Here is a 13443-nt window from a genome sequence, read left to right as displayed (position 1 = left end):
AATTGCAGGGATGACTGTCAGTTGGGGCTGAATAAGTTGTGGTATATTATTGTGATGGAATACTACTGTGCAATAAAAAATGATAAGCTCAATGATCTTAGAAAAACACGGATAGACTTGCATAAAATAATGAATAGTGAAATGAGCAGAATGAAGAGAACATTGTATATAGTAATGGTATTATTTTAAGAACAACTTTGAGTAAATAAGTCACTTTTACTGTTATAAATAACCAAATTAACTACAGAGGACATATGAAGGAAGACACTCTCTGCATCCAGAGAAGGAACTGATGGAGTATGTAAAGAATGATTTGAGAGAGAGATATATACATACATACATACATATTTGTGCCTAATGATAGCCATCTTTAGGGTTAGTGGGGGGAGAGAAAAAGAAAAAAAAATAGCTACATGATAATTATATTATATATTTAAAAGGAATAGCAAGTTGTACATAATAGATTTGCAGTTTTGTGTACAATCATCTTTTTTTTTCTATTCTACTGTGTTATGGAAATGCTTTTTTTATTTCTTAAGTTCAGAATAAAATAAATAAAATTTAAAAATAAAAAAAGTCTATGGTGGAAGCAGGGGAAAATGTGAGAGGGAAAGGGAAGGAGATATGTTTTCAAAGAAGCACCTTTGATACTGCTCGTTGGTCTGATGACATTATTTATTAAAAAGTCGTATCTCTAACTTCAGAGAGTGAAGGGAACTGAGAATACTGGTTAGCCAAGCAAAAAGGAGTAATCATTACCTAACTAGGCTATGAATTCTTGGCATCTCATTTAAGCATGCCCTAATTGGAAGATGGTGGTCATGGGCTCTCTGATGAATCAGGATCAGGGCAGTATAGTTCTTTTTTTCCCTTTTCAGTTTTGACTTTGGAGAGGGCAAGATTAAAGATGAAAGAATAAAGAAAAAAAGCCAGCTTGAAGAATAAAGAAAAAAAAAGAGCCAGTCAGTATCTAGTGAAAGAAAAGCCAAGAGCTAATAGGAAGGTATGGGCAGCTAGGTTACACAGTGGATAGAGCGCTGGGCCTGGAGTCCAGAAGACCTGAGTTCAAATCTGGCCTCAGACACTTACTAGCTATGTGACCCTAGGCAAGTCACTTAACCCTCTTTGCCTCAGTTCCTCATCTGTACAATAAGCTGCAGTAGGAAATGGCAAACCACTCCAGTATCTTTACCAAGAAAAAGGGGCCACGAGTCAGAAATGAGTGAAAATGACTGAACAGCAAAAACAATAGAAAGATATACCATAAATGCTACCAAGGCAGGCAGGAACTGATACCCCATTCTTATAACACAGCTGATAAATAGCATCTTTGGGGTACATTAAGCCCAGAAGAGGCTGGAAGAAGTCAAAAGTTTTCATGCTGTTGTTGCTCTCGGGGCCTGAAGAGTGAAATGCTATGCATGGCCTGAGAAGCCTTTGGACTCCAGAAAGCAAGTCAAAATATGTTTGCTATTCAATATTCAGTTAAGAAGGGATTTAAAATATCTTAATTTAGTTAGTAGAGTGGCTGGATGTTCTATTTCTTTAAATCTTCCTCCAAATTGTAATTCGTTTGCTATGTAAAGCTGAGTTATCCAACCAACGGTATTGCTGCAATAACGAATGTTCTTTTTGTTAAAAAAAAAAATACCCAAACAAAAAACCGGCCCTACTCAACATGCAAGAGTGTGAGACATCAGTTTTCCATCAACTGAAGCAAGTCTAAACTACCCTAACTGGTGTCACTGTAGCTGATCTGTAGGCATTAGAGTTCCATTCGTCAAGTCTCAGGAAGATAGAACTAGCCTCTAGAGGGAGTGTGTCTTGCAAATTGAACCTATTTCAGTGCCAGCAAGTATCCCACGTAGGTAGCCCTATTCAGACGCGTACTATAGACTGTTTTTAAGCTACAGTTAACTGTGCTCTATATTGCGTGTTTGATTCCCAAGGAAAACAAAGGTGTAACAGAGCACACTGATTTCAGCAAATCGTCATAGAACATTAGGTTTGGAAAGTGCCCATCGAGGCCATTTAATTCAACTTGAACATTAGGAAACTGGATTGCTTAAGGTTACTTAGTATTAATTGACACTTAGGCTAGTTAGTACCAGAGAGGGGACAAAGGACCGGTTTCCTGTTTAGTATGTGGTTTTCTATGTGATTTCCAAATGCTTAGAATTCAGGTGAACTCAAAATGACTTATCAACAGAAATTAGGATGTATAATACTTACCTTGGTTCTCATCTGGCTACTGTGGCCTTTTAGAAGGGAGGCAGTGAAACACAGTGACCAGAGAGCCATACTTGTAATGAGGAAGGCCTGGATTCACATCCTGCCTCTGACACATACTAGTTGCATGACTTTGAGCAAGTCATTTAACCCAGTTTTGCCTCAGTTTCCTGTCAGATGGGAGGATCATAATAGTACCTACCTTACAGAGTTGTTGTAAGGTTGAAATAAATTAACGTAGCTAAAACATATTGTAAAATTTAAAGTGCCATATGAATTTTTATCTTCTCTTTATTCTGCTGATCAATCTCTATATCACTCTCTACTTCTTTCTAACAAATACATATAGATTTTTTTAAAATGCAGTTGAATTTGTTTGTTTTTGGAGGCAATCAGGGTTAAGTGACTTGTCCAGGGTCACATAGCTAATAAGTTGTCTGAGGCCAGGTTTGAACTCAGGTTTTCCTTGACTCCAGGGCCAGTGCTTTATCCACTGCACCACCTAGCTGCCGCTACAATTGAATTTCAACATTTGTCTCTAATATACAATTGCACAGTAAATATTATTAAAGTCAAACTGCATGCAGTTTCAAAAAAAACACCATTTATACACTACCAGTGTCATCAGGGAAATTTAATCTTCGCATTTCTAATGGATGTACGTAGTGATTGGTAGCACTAAGGTCAGGGAATTTTTAAAATCTAGTTTTTCCATGCCTTTGATTATTGTTTCCAAATGGGAAATTGTGTTTAGTCAAAAATAAGTGAACTTGAACCTCAGATGGTTCACTCTTGGTTGGAATCATAAAATCGGAAGGAGTTTCTGAACTTGGTGAGCCACAATTTTGCAACTCTGGCCAGAGCTCTTGATACCACAGAGCTATTTGGTTTCTGCTCACAAAGGCCAGCAACTCTGACTCAGGGGCATATTCAGAACACTGTAGTCAGAGCTATCAGCTCATCAAAATCCTAAACTGTGACCCTTTTAACTTTATGTCATGAACCCTTGATGATAGAAGGAGCTAAGGGATCTTCATGAGGTAGTTTGTTTTCTTAGAGCATTTTCCCCTTTTATTTCCATTTCCTAGAGACAACCAAAAATTTCTAAGATACATACACCTTTATTCACAAAAATGTTGATTTACTTAAAGTAGGGGTCAAACATTCTGACACCCCTTGGGAGTCCCAGAATTCTCCAGCATTTGCTACATTCACTTCAGTTCATTTTAACAAATATTTAATTAAGCACCTATTCTGAACCAGGCCCTGCACTAGGCACTATGAATACAAAAACAAAACAGTCTTTGCCCTCAAGGAGCTTATAGTATATATTTAAAATATACTGTTAGCCTACAGGACAGTGGGAATACCATATTTACCCAATATGCTCTTCCTTAAATACTACTATTCCACATTCCCAGATTGTGGGGATGCTCTAGAGGAACATGGTACCATCTTAGAGTTGCAGTAGCAAACTAGAAGATCACATATGACCCCAGACATCTGTGGTGATGGTAGTTCAAAGGGCTAGTGATTTAAAGGATTGGTGAATCAGACTATCAAATAATGGGAATGCCATTTTTCTTTCTCATATTGTACAGCGTGGGTGATGAGGAGACTAAAAGTACCACCATATCAAACACTCAAGTTGAAGGAGGTGATGATGCTGCATTCTTGGAGCGGTTGGCACGTCGGGAAGAACGACGCCAAAAGCGTCTTCAGGAAGCTTTGGAGCGCCAGAAGGAGTTTGATCCAACAATAACAGATGAAAGTTTGTCACTATCCAACCAGAGAGCTCAAAATGATGCGGCAGAAAATGAGACTTCTGAGAAGGAAGAGAAAAGCGAAATCCGCCAAGAAAGATACAAAGTAGAGGAAACTGAAACAATCACCAAGTCCTACCAGAAGAATGATTGGAGGGAATCTGAAGAAGACAAGAAAGAAGAAAAAGAGAAGGAAGAGGAAGAAGAGAAGCCCAAGCAGAGAATCATTGAAGAAGATCAGGTAGAGGTGACGGTAGAAAAGAAAACAGAAACCCAAGGGGAAAAAGTAGTAGTAGAATTGGAAAATGGTCAGGTCTATGCAGAGGAATCTAAAATAGAGGAGGAGAGGACAGTAGATACAAATGAGTTTACAGGTAATGAAAAAGTAGAGGAGCAAGACCAGGCTGAAGCAGAGAAGCTAAGGTTGGAGGCTGAGGCAGAGAAGCTAAGGTTGGAGGCTGAGGCAGAGAAGCTAAGGTTGGAGGCTGAGGCAGAGAAGCTAAGGTTGGAGGCTGAGGCAGAGAAGCTAAGGTTGGAGGCTGAGGAAAGGGAAAGGATTAAGGCTGAACAAGAACGGAGAGCTGAAGAAGAAAGAATGAGAATTGAGGCAGAGAAAAGATTGGCTGCCGAAGAAAAGGAAAGGAAGGAGGCAGAGGAAAGGGAAAGAATTAAGGAGAAAGAAAGACAAGCAGCAGAGAAAAGGGAACGGGCAAAAGCAGAGGAGAAACGTGCAGCTGAAGAAAAAGCTAAGCTAGAAGAGCAAATGAATAAAAAGCAGTTAGAAGAAAAAAGAGACAAAGCAACAGAAAAACAGATAAAGGGGGGGAAGGGAGAAGAGAAAATACAAGGAAAATGGGTAAATGAAAAGAAAGTACAAGATAATAAACTTCAACCAGCTGGCCTAAAAACTCAGGTACAGTAAACATTTTGCACCACGTGTGTATTGCCTGTGATTTGCAAGAAATGTAATGCACATCAAATCTAGAACTGGGCCATGTCCATATAGTACCACCAATGTGAACGTTTGGGAAATCTATTCATTTTTTTCCAGTCATTGTAATAGATAGCCACCAAATCAATTAATCACTGAATGGTTGATCTGATTTAGACTTGCTGCTAATCCAAACAACTGGAACATCTGCAGACAGATTAATTGCTTCGAAATCAACCATTATGAATGCCAAGGAAAAATGTATAAGCTAAAAAGAACAGGTCATTTTGGTGGCACTGTGTTGTAGACTCACTTGTCTGTTTCTGCTTCTTTACGAATTCTTTGTAAAATTAACTTTCTTCATTTCTCACTGAACAGCTCCAATTATCAAGTTCTGTAACACATAATGGGTCTACATGAGCAAAGGGTTCCTAAATATGGAGTCAGAAACATTCACACTCCTGTGTACTTGGCGCTTGAGAAAATTCTGAAAAACTATAGGACAGGAACCCCACAAACACCATGATTTGCAATAAAAAAAGAAATCCCCACAGCAAAAGCAACCAGTCTGAAATATACTTGTAGTAAAGGCAACAAATGGATCAATCAATTAATTAATTAATTAATGATATCAAGCAAATGTTGATGTTGGGGCATTTCTATAAGCACCTACCTTAAATGAATGCCAAAGCATTTATTTAACATCATGTAGACCCATACTCAAAGATTTAAAGTAGCCTTGCAGAAAGACTATAATAACTTATAACTGTCTAGTAAGTTAAATATCTATATGTGTATATGTATGCATATACACATATGTGGATTTTATTCTTCTATACCATGTGAATGGCACACAAAGCTGTAACTAGCTTGGGGTGGACTAAATTTGCTGATATCTGGTGGGAGTGGATAGAAAGTATACATTTCCTCTTGGAAATGACTACATTGTCCATGCCTCACCTCCTGATCCTCCAGAGGTATGGAGTGCAGCTGTTCCTGGCCACTAACCCCTATGTCCCGTCACTATGGTGCTCTTCCCCTGGGGTTTGCCATCCAGGGTCTTTTGGGGACAGGGTTCCCCCCTCCTGGCATGACATCTTAGGTGGTGAGCCTGTGTTCTGGGCTTCTGTGTCCCCTACCCACCCCAATGAATTTGCCCCAGGCCCAGTCTTGCCTAATTAATGGCTCTAGATACAAATTGCCTATGACAAGGGAAAGGAGGGTTGGTGAAAACTGTCAGTGGGCTATTAAAGTTCTTAGGGTTAATCTACAAGGCTGCCTTAAAATCATCTCTGCCTATGCATGCGATTATACCAGATGTGTTCATTTCCCCATAGAGAATTTTCTGTCACTGCTTCACCACTGAGGTTATTTGTGCCTAGACCTTCACACAGGCTGTGTGAGCATGGTGCTAGCCATGGATTTGTGGGAGAAAAACTCACCAAGCTACACAAGGTTGACAGCACCCACAGGGAATATCATGTCATGCTAGTCTTCCATGAGAACACTGGCACATGAGAGATTTGGGGTGGGAAGAGATAAACACATGTCTTGCTATATTACACATTACACTAGAATGGGTCTTGTCATGGTTGTTGTCACCAAAGCCGTGTGATCACTGAGGCAGCTAAAAAAAAAAATTGCTCGGGCACATGGCACAGAGCCTGAACACCATTTCAGGGGGTAGGGTTTATTGTAAAATGAATGACCCTGACATCCTTAAAAAATGAAAAAGGGAGAAGAAAAAGGGGTCAAAGTGGAAGTTAAAAGAGAAAAATCCCAAGAAGACAAACCTGCCTTCAAAAGAGAGGAGGTAAATATACTTGAGAAATAACGAGGTCGCAATTCTAAAAACATGTCTCTGTCTCATTTAAGACACAGAGGTCTCAAGACATTTCATTCCTCTTTTCTCTATTGGCCTCCCCTCCTTCTCCCACTGTACTATGCTCCCTTCTTCAAGCTATCCTGCTTTCCTTCCAATCATGATAATATTTCCAATCTCCTTAACCAATTTAGCTGACTTTGACCAATGGCTCAGTTTCTAAGAGAAAACTGGTCCCCCATGCTCCCCAGTAGAAAACTTGGTGAGTTGAAGATAATGATTTCAGATTTCCAAATGAAAAATTTGGCAAAATGTCTTGCATTGCATTTCCATGGTACACACAGCAGCTGGTGCCAGGGTGTTTTACTGTATGGTAAGTAAATGAAGTTGCCAATGGTCTTACTTCTATGAATATTGTGCTCTTGAGCTTCAAATAATCACAAACATTAGATTAGAAAGCCTGGCTCAGTGTCATTATTAGCTAAAGTTAGAACTTATACATGTTTGAGACTGCTGAAGTATATATGAAAGAGGTTAAATCAGGGATGTCAGAAGTAAGAAAAATTGAGTCATATAGCTCTCAGGGCTGGTAAGGTGAGTTGTAGCCAAATGGAAACAAATAAAATTGGTAATGTCTTCTACATTACTGTTTCTGCAACATAGTAGCCCCTCCAAGACAGGATTGACATACAGATATAACTCAAATTAAGAAAAACCAGGATATCATTCAAGTCAAATATGAAAATCCAAATGCAACAAACAGAAAAATTATTTATTCACTATGTAATCATAATAGAGTTCCTTTAAATAGTAAGTTACCCTCCTGCATTTAAAGTTTTATTTCTTTTTCATTCCATGCCTACCCACAATTAGGTAGCTAAAAGTAAAAAACAAAATCACATGCATGAAAATAAGGAATTTAGTAATTATTCAGAACAATTCCCATATATAAGAACCTTGAAAAAAGACAAAGTTTCTCAGATATGGATATGAAGAGGGAATGCATTCCAGGGATGGGGAATGGCTTGTACAAATGCATGGAAATGGGGGACAGAAGATCAAGTTCAGAGTATGGCTCATAGCCCAGTTCAACTACCATGCAGAGTTCATGAAATGAAGTCATAAGAAATAAGAATGGAAAGGTAGGAGGGGAATGGACTATAGAGGGCCTTAAATACCAGGCTTAGGATTTCCTATTTCATTCTTTGGCTTTGGAGAGCCCCTGAAATGGAGCAGAAATCACACCTGGATAGGAGAAAGGTTATTTTGTCCATTGTACAGCAGTGAGATTGAAAAAGAGAGAAAGTGGAAGCAAGGAGGGGAATTGGGAAGCTGTTATAGTTGTCCAGGAAAGAAGTGACCAAGACCTGTGCTAAAGTGGTAGATATAGGAACGATAAAGAGAAATTACTGCTGTAGAATCAGCAAGACTGGATGACTGATTGGATATAAGAGCAAAGAGTCAAGGATAATTCTGAGGTTACAAACCTGGGTAAATAAGAGGATAAAGGTTTAGGGAAAGTATCCATATTTGGGAATGTGGAGTGTGAGATGCTCACAAAATATCCAAGAGAAGCTATGTAGCTAGTAGTTAATGAGAGTTCTTCTGGAACTTAAGAGAGAGTTTAGGGTTGTATATGTAGATTTGGTAATCATCCACATAGATGGTACCACCTGCATAGAGATGGTAACAACCTATAGGAGCTGATTCAATTTCTGAGAAAGAAGAGACAAGGGTCTAGAACACAGCGCTGTGCTAAGAAGCAGACACTGGTCAGAGTATGAGAGAGTTCCATTGTACTCTGCCCTGGTCAGATCACTTATGGATCATTGAGGTTCAGTTCCAGATGCCACATTTTAGAAAAGACATTGGTAAGCTGGAAAAGATACCAAGGAGGGCAAGCAGATTGGTAAAGAGCTTCAAAATCGTGAGATAGTATCAATATTCATTGTAGTCATTTGGAGATGTTTAACTGGAGAATAGAAGACTGAGGGTCAACCTTAGTTTAGCTATCTTCCAGTGTTGAAAAGGGATTAGACCCCTCTTGGACTCAGGTTTCAGAACTAGGGAAAATTAGTGAAAGTTGTAAAGGGTCAAATTTAGGCTCAATTTTGGGAGGAATTCCTGGTAATTAGAACTATTAAAGGGGCTGTCTGAGGGGCTAACATGCTTCCCTTCACTGAAGGTCTTCAAGCAAATGCTGAAAGACAGACTACACTGAGGGCGTTCTCTGGCAAAGTTTCTCGGTCCACTGGGGAGTGGCCTGAACAACTTCTAGGGTCCCTTCCAACTCTGTAGCTCAGTTTTCCTATATCTTTGTTTTATTATTGTTTTTAATAATTCCCTTTCCCCACCCTGTGTCCTCTATTTCTAGTTTCTAAGTATACATCAGATATTCCAGTGTAGCTCCCTGGACTAGGACTATACTGGTTTTTATGAGCTACTTCTCTTTAACTAAGTTTGAAGTCCTAATTTAAGTTTTCTCCAATGCCTAGAAGTTAGAAATTGGACTCAGAAAGGGAGTTCAGGCTTTTTGTAGTTAACAAATGATCATTAAAGTCACTTTGGAAATGTCATGATCCATAATCAGCTTGACCCCATTCTGGTATCAAAGCATAAGAACAGACTTGCTGAAGTCATTGAAACTTCAGCCCTTTCCCATTTGCTTAGTAGGCATTAAAATTTTTTTTTTAAATTAAGTATGCTGGTACAGGAATGCATCATTTGAACTATTAACCCACCACACCCATGGGTCAGCCCACAGCTACAGGAAGGGGAGTATTTGAAACCTACTTGGATTTTTATCCAAATTATATGAGGCCAAATCTTGCCAGCTGAGTAAGCTGCCTTTTACTCAGTAAACAATGGTAACTCTACCTCTATTTGGGTACCATTTCTTGTAAAAGAGCAATAATTTTCTTCACCATATCAAAATAGCCTAAAAGAATTATCACTTCTCCCAAAGGACCTCAGAAGCACTTGGGCTCGAGGTTATTCTCCCATAGAATCTTGCTCATTAGTCTGCTTAAAATAGAATTCAAAAAATCTATGGTATGATCTTATATTTATTTGTTTGTTTTTAAAGAATGATTTTCAAATAAAACTAAATTAGTCAGGTTTTGTTGACATATTTAGAAAAAAGTACAATCTTCCATAGACAGCACAAGCATCCACCCAGGCCCTATGCCAACAAAGGCCAAACTTGAGAAAAAAAAAAGGGAGAAAAAAGGATTCTTCTGTTAAGCATTTGTTATTTTTCAAGTGCTATTTTAAACTTGATTTTGGCAAGTAAACTAGATAATGCATTTTGAGGGAATGTCTCTGACCACAAAACAGGAGAATTAAGTTAAAGAATATTTCTCTGTTCCTTGCTCATTTTGACCTATGGAGATGACTCAGCACTTGGTTCATGGGTACCACTGAAAATGGGACCCCTGAATTTTCATTCTCAGACTTTTCTGAATAGGGATCAAGTTAGTTCAAAGTTCAGTCTACTGTTTCTGCAGACAGCTAGACAGAACAGGGAACTAGAACCCTGTCTCTTTTTCCCTGCACAAAAAAGCATCTGCCTTTTCAAGGGCCATATGATTTCTTTGCCAGATTAGGATAGCCACCAAGAAAAAATAAAATATGAAAAATAAAACCCATCACAAAAAATATATATATAGCTCAGATGTGGGTGGGAGCCGTCTCTGTGTTCATGCCCTCCCTCACCTCGTTCCTCAGGAACAGAAACAGCAGAGAAATAAATTAAGGGATGTAATGGTAGATATATGAGAGAAGTAAGCTTAAAGAATATTTTGTCAAAAAGAATAGTTGAAAAGAGATGATATAGTTAGTTATATGGGAAAATGAGTCTGAAGACAGGTTCTAAGCCCCCACTATGCCACTTGACAGTTGTGCAGTATTTAGAAGACTAGATGCCATATACATCAGTTTTCACAGTAGAAATAATATATAACAATCATCTGTCAAGCATGGAGTTTATGAGGATGGGTGAACTAATACAGGGGAAATATATTGAACTCTTCACCAAAAGATGACATTTATACACAAGGCAATATTATTGTTACCATTGCCTTGAATTTATTTAGCAAATTTTATCTGAAATTTTATACTTTCATCAAATCCGCTAGAAATATCACTTAATTGTGAGGTAGATAAAATCACATAAAATAGTAAAAGCAATATCTTCCCTTCAGTGCTCACTTCTCCATCTCTGTCTTAAACCCACCCTCCAGTTACCTCTCTGGGGCTGGCCAACCCAGCCAACAGACTCCTCATTTGTTTTATTCTGCTCCTTGTTTTCTGTCTGCCTAAAGTGAGAAGATCTTGTTTAGTCATCCTGACCAAAGCTTAATCAGATTTTTACTATGATGTCTTCTTAACAATGTATTGTTTTATAGATCAAAGAAGAAAAGATCAATAAGGACAAGGGGCCCAAAGAGGAAATTAAAAGCATTTGGGATCGAAAGAAAGGGTTTCCAGAAGTCAAATCTCAGAACGGAGAACTTACAACTCACAAACTTAAACACACAGAGAATACCTTCAGGTAAGAGACAGAGACCATTTACTGGTGCCTACTAACTATAGCTCTACAACTAATGATATTAATTTCTTTTGTGATAAGTAGAAACTAGTCTCACTAATTTATAGCACTAATTTATATAACTTTTTTTTGTGCCAGGTACACAAAAATGAAATCGTTTTTGCTCTCAATGAACATAATTACATTTTGATGAAGAAGACAACACATTCATATATAAATATATGCACAATAAATACAATATTAATACAACATAGTTTTTGGGTGGGTGAGCACTTGTAGCTGAAAGGATTAGGAAAGGCTTCATTAGAAGGAGCTGCAAGGAGGTAAAGGATTCTATGAGGCAAAAGTGAGGAGCAAGTACATCCTAAGCTTAGGGGATGGCTGGTGCAAAGTTATAGAGAGAGGAAATGAAATATGAAGTATGAAGGACAGCAAGGAGACCGATTTGGCTGGACCACAGAAAGCAAGAAAAGAAGTACCATATAATGAGACTAGGAAGGCAAGTTGAGGCCAGGTTGTGAATGGCTTTTAAAGACAGAGGAGTTGATATTTATCCCACAGGTAATAGGGAACCACTGGATTTTATTGAGTAGGGTAGTGACAAGGTCAGATCGACGCTTAAAGAAAATACCACATAACTAACCTCTGCCAACACAGACATCTCTCAAAAGGAAGTCATGCTCAATTTTGTTATATCTTAGTAAATCCATTCTTAGTATTCCATCTACCTCATCTGCTTCTATTCATGTTCTGTTGAATGGTGCTGGAGGAGGTCACATGACTATACTGACTGGGTCCACTACAAATTCATGTCATATAATTTCAACTGGGACTTCACTGCAGCAAAGCCTTTTTTTAACCTCTCCCTAATTGATTCTCTATCCTACTCTCCATTATGTCTGTCCAAATATTCTCTTCTCCCCTCAAGTCTCCCACAGCATCTCCTCCCCATTCCCACTTCCTTAACAGGGGTACTTGTCTTATACTTACTTCACCAAAAATATCAAAGCCATTGTCCAAGTCTTCCCTCTTCTCCTCTTTTCCTCTAATAATTCATCTCACAACCCCTTGACGTCATTCCCAACTCTCTATTCTTTATCCACTCTCTAATGAAAAGGGGAAAGAAAGGGAATAAGGGGAAAGGAATAAGTACCTATAGAGCACCTACTATGTGCCGAACACTGTACAAAGCACTTTACAAATCATATCACATTTCATTTGAAGATGGCCCTTCTTACCACGTCAACCCCATTACATTATACGCTTGATTCCGTCCTCTCCCATCTTCTCCAGCAGATTGTCTCCACTATTATCCTTCCTCTCTAATCTTCAATCTCTTCTCCTCTATTAGTTCCTTTTCTGCTGCCTATAAGTATGCCTATCTCCCCCATCCTAAAAAGCAAAAGAGCCCAACCCTCACTAGATCCCAACATCCTTGCTATCATCCTACTTTTCTCCTCTCTTTCTTAGCCAAACTTCCTGGAAAAAGCCATCTATATTCAATTTCTTCACTTTTCCTTTTGCTCTCTTAACTCCCTGCAGTCTAGCTTCTGACCTCATTACCTAACTGAAACTGCTCTCTCCAAATTTAGCAGTGATCTCTTAATTGGTGAATCTTATAAATCTCTTCTCAATCTTCATCTTTCTTGATCTGTCTCAAGCACTTAACCCTATTTGTCACCCTTTCCTCCCATATACTCTTTCTTCTCTAGGTTTTCATGATGTTGTCTTCTCCCCGTTCTCCTTGGGAGAACTCCCTTCCTATTTCTTCTCAGTCTCCTTTATTTATTCATCATCCATGTCACACTTACTCCCTTCGGATGTCTTCCCATGACAATGTCCTGGGACCACTTCTCTGTTTTCTCTGTATTCACTCTCTGGGTGACCTTGTCAGCTGCCATGGGTTCAATCATCATCTCTGTGCCAATGATTCCCAGAGCTATGTATCTAGCCCTACCTTTCTCTCTCTCTCTGTCACTACATATATATATATGTGTGTGTGTGTGTGTGTGTGTGTGTGTGTGTGTGTGTGTTTGTATGTGTGTATGTGTGTATGTATGTATATATGTATATGTATATATATGTGTATATATATCCAAATGACCTTGTATTATGCGTATATATGTGTGTGTATGTATGTATATATGTA

The 13443-nt window shown here is 38.7% G+C and overlaps 1 protein-coding gene across 8 annotated transcripts in view; it reads left to right on the top strand.

Annotated features, from left to right (window-relative positions):
- Positions 1–13443, top strand: part of CALD1 (caldesmon 1) — a 247997-nt gene that overhangs the window by 209545 nt on the left and 25009 nt on the right. For 6 of the 8 annotated variants that reach the window (XM_021002361.2, XM_021002363.2, XM_021002364.2 and 3 more), the window contains 3 exons: positions 3831–4905; positions 6659–6736; positions 11152–11297. In XM_021002361.2, the coding sequence (XP_020858020.1) occupies positions 3831–4905; positions 6659–6736; positions 11152–11297 (1299 nt within the window). The remainder of the gene's footprint in view (positions 1–3830; positions 4906–6658; positions 6737–11151; positions 11298–13443) is intronic. The other 2 variants (XM_021002370.2, XM_021002371.2) reach the window with 1 other exon arrangement.

The sequence above is a fragment of the Phascolarctos cinereus genome, unplaced genomic scaffold (genome assembly GCF_003287225.1).
Source record: "Phascolarctos cinereus isolate Bilbo 61053 unplaced genomic scaffold, phaCin_HiC Scaffold_1;HRSCAF=81, whole genome shotgun sequence".
NCBI classification, from domain to species: Eukaryota; Metazoa; Chordata; class Mammalia; order Diprotodontia; family Phascolarctidae; genus Phascolarctos; species Phascolarctos cinereus.
The sequence above is the reverse complement of the archived record's forward strand: the minus strand, read 5'-3'. Positions and strand labels throughout refer to the sequence as shown.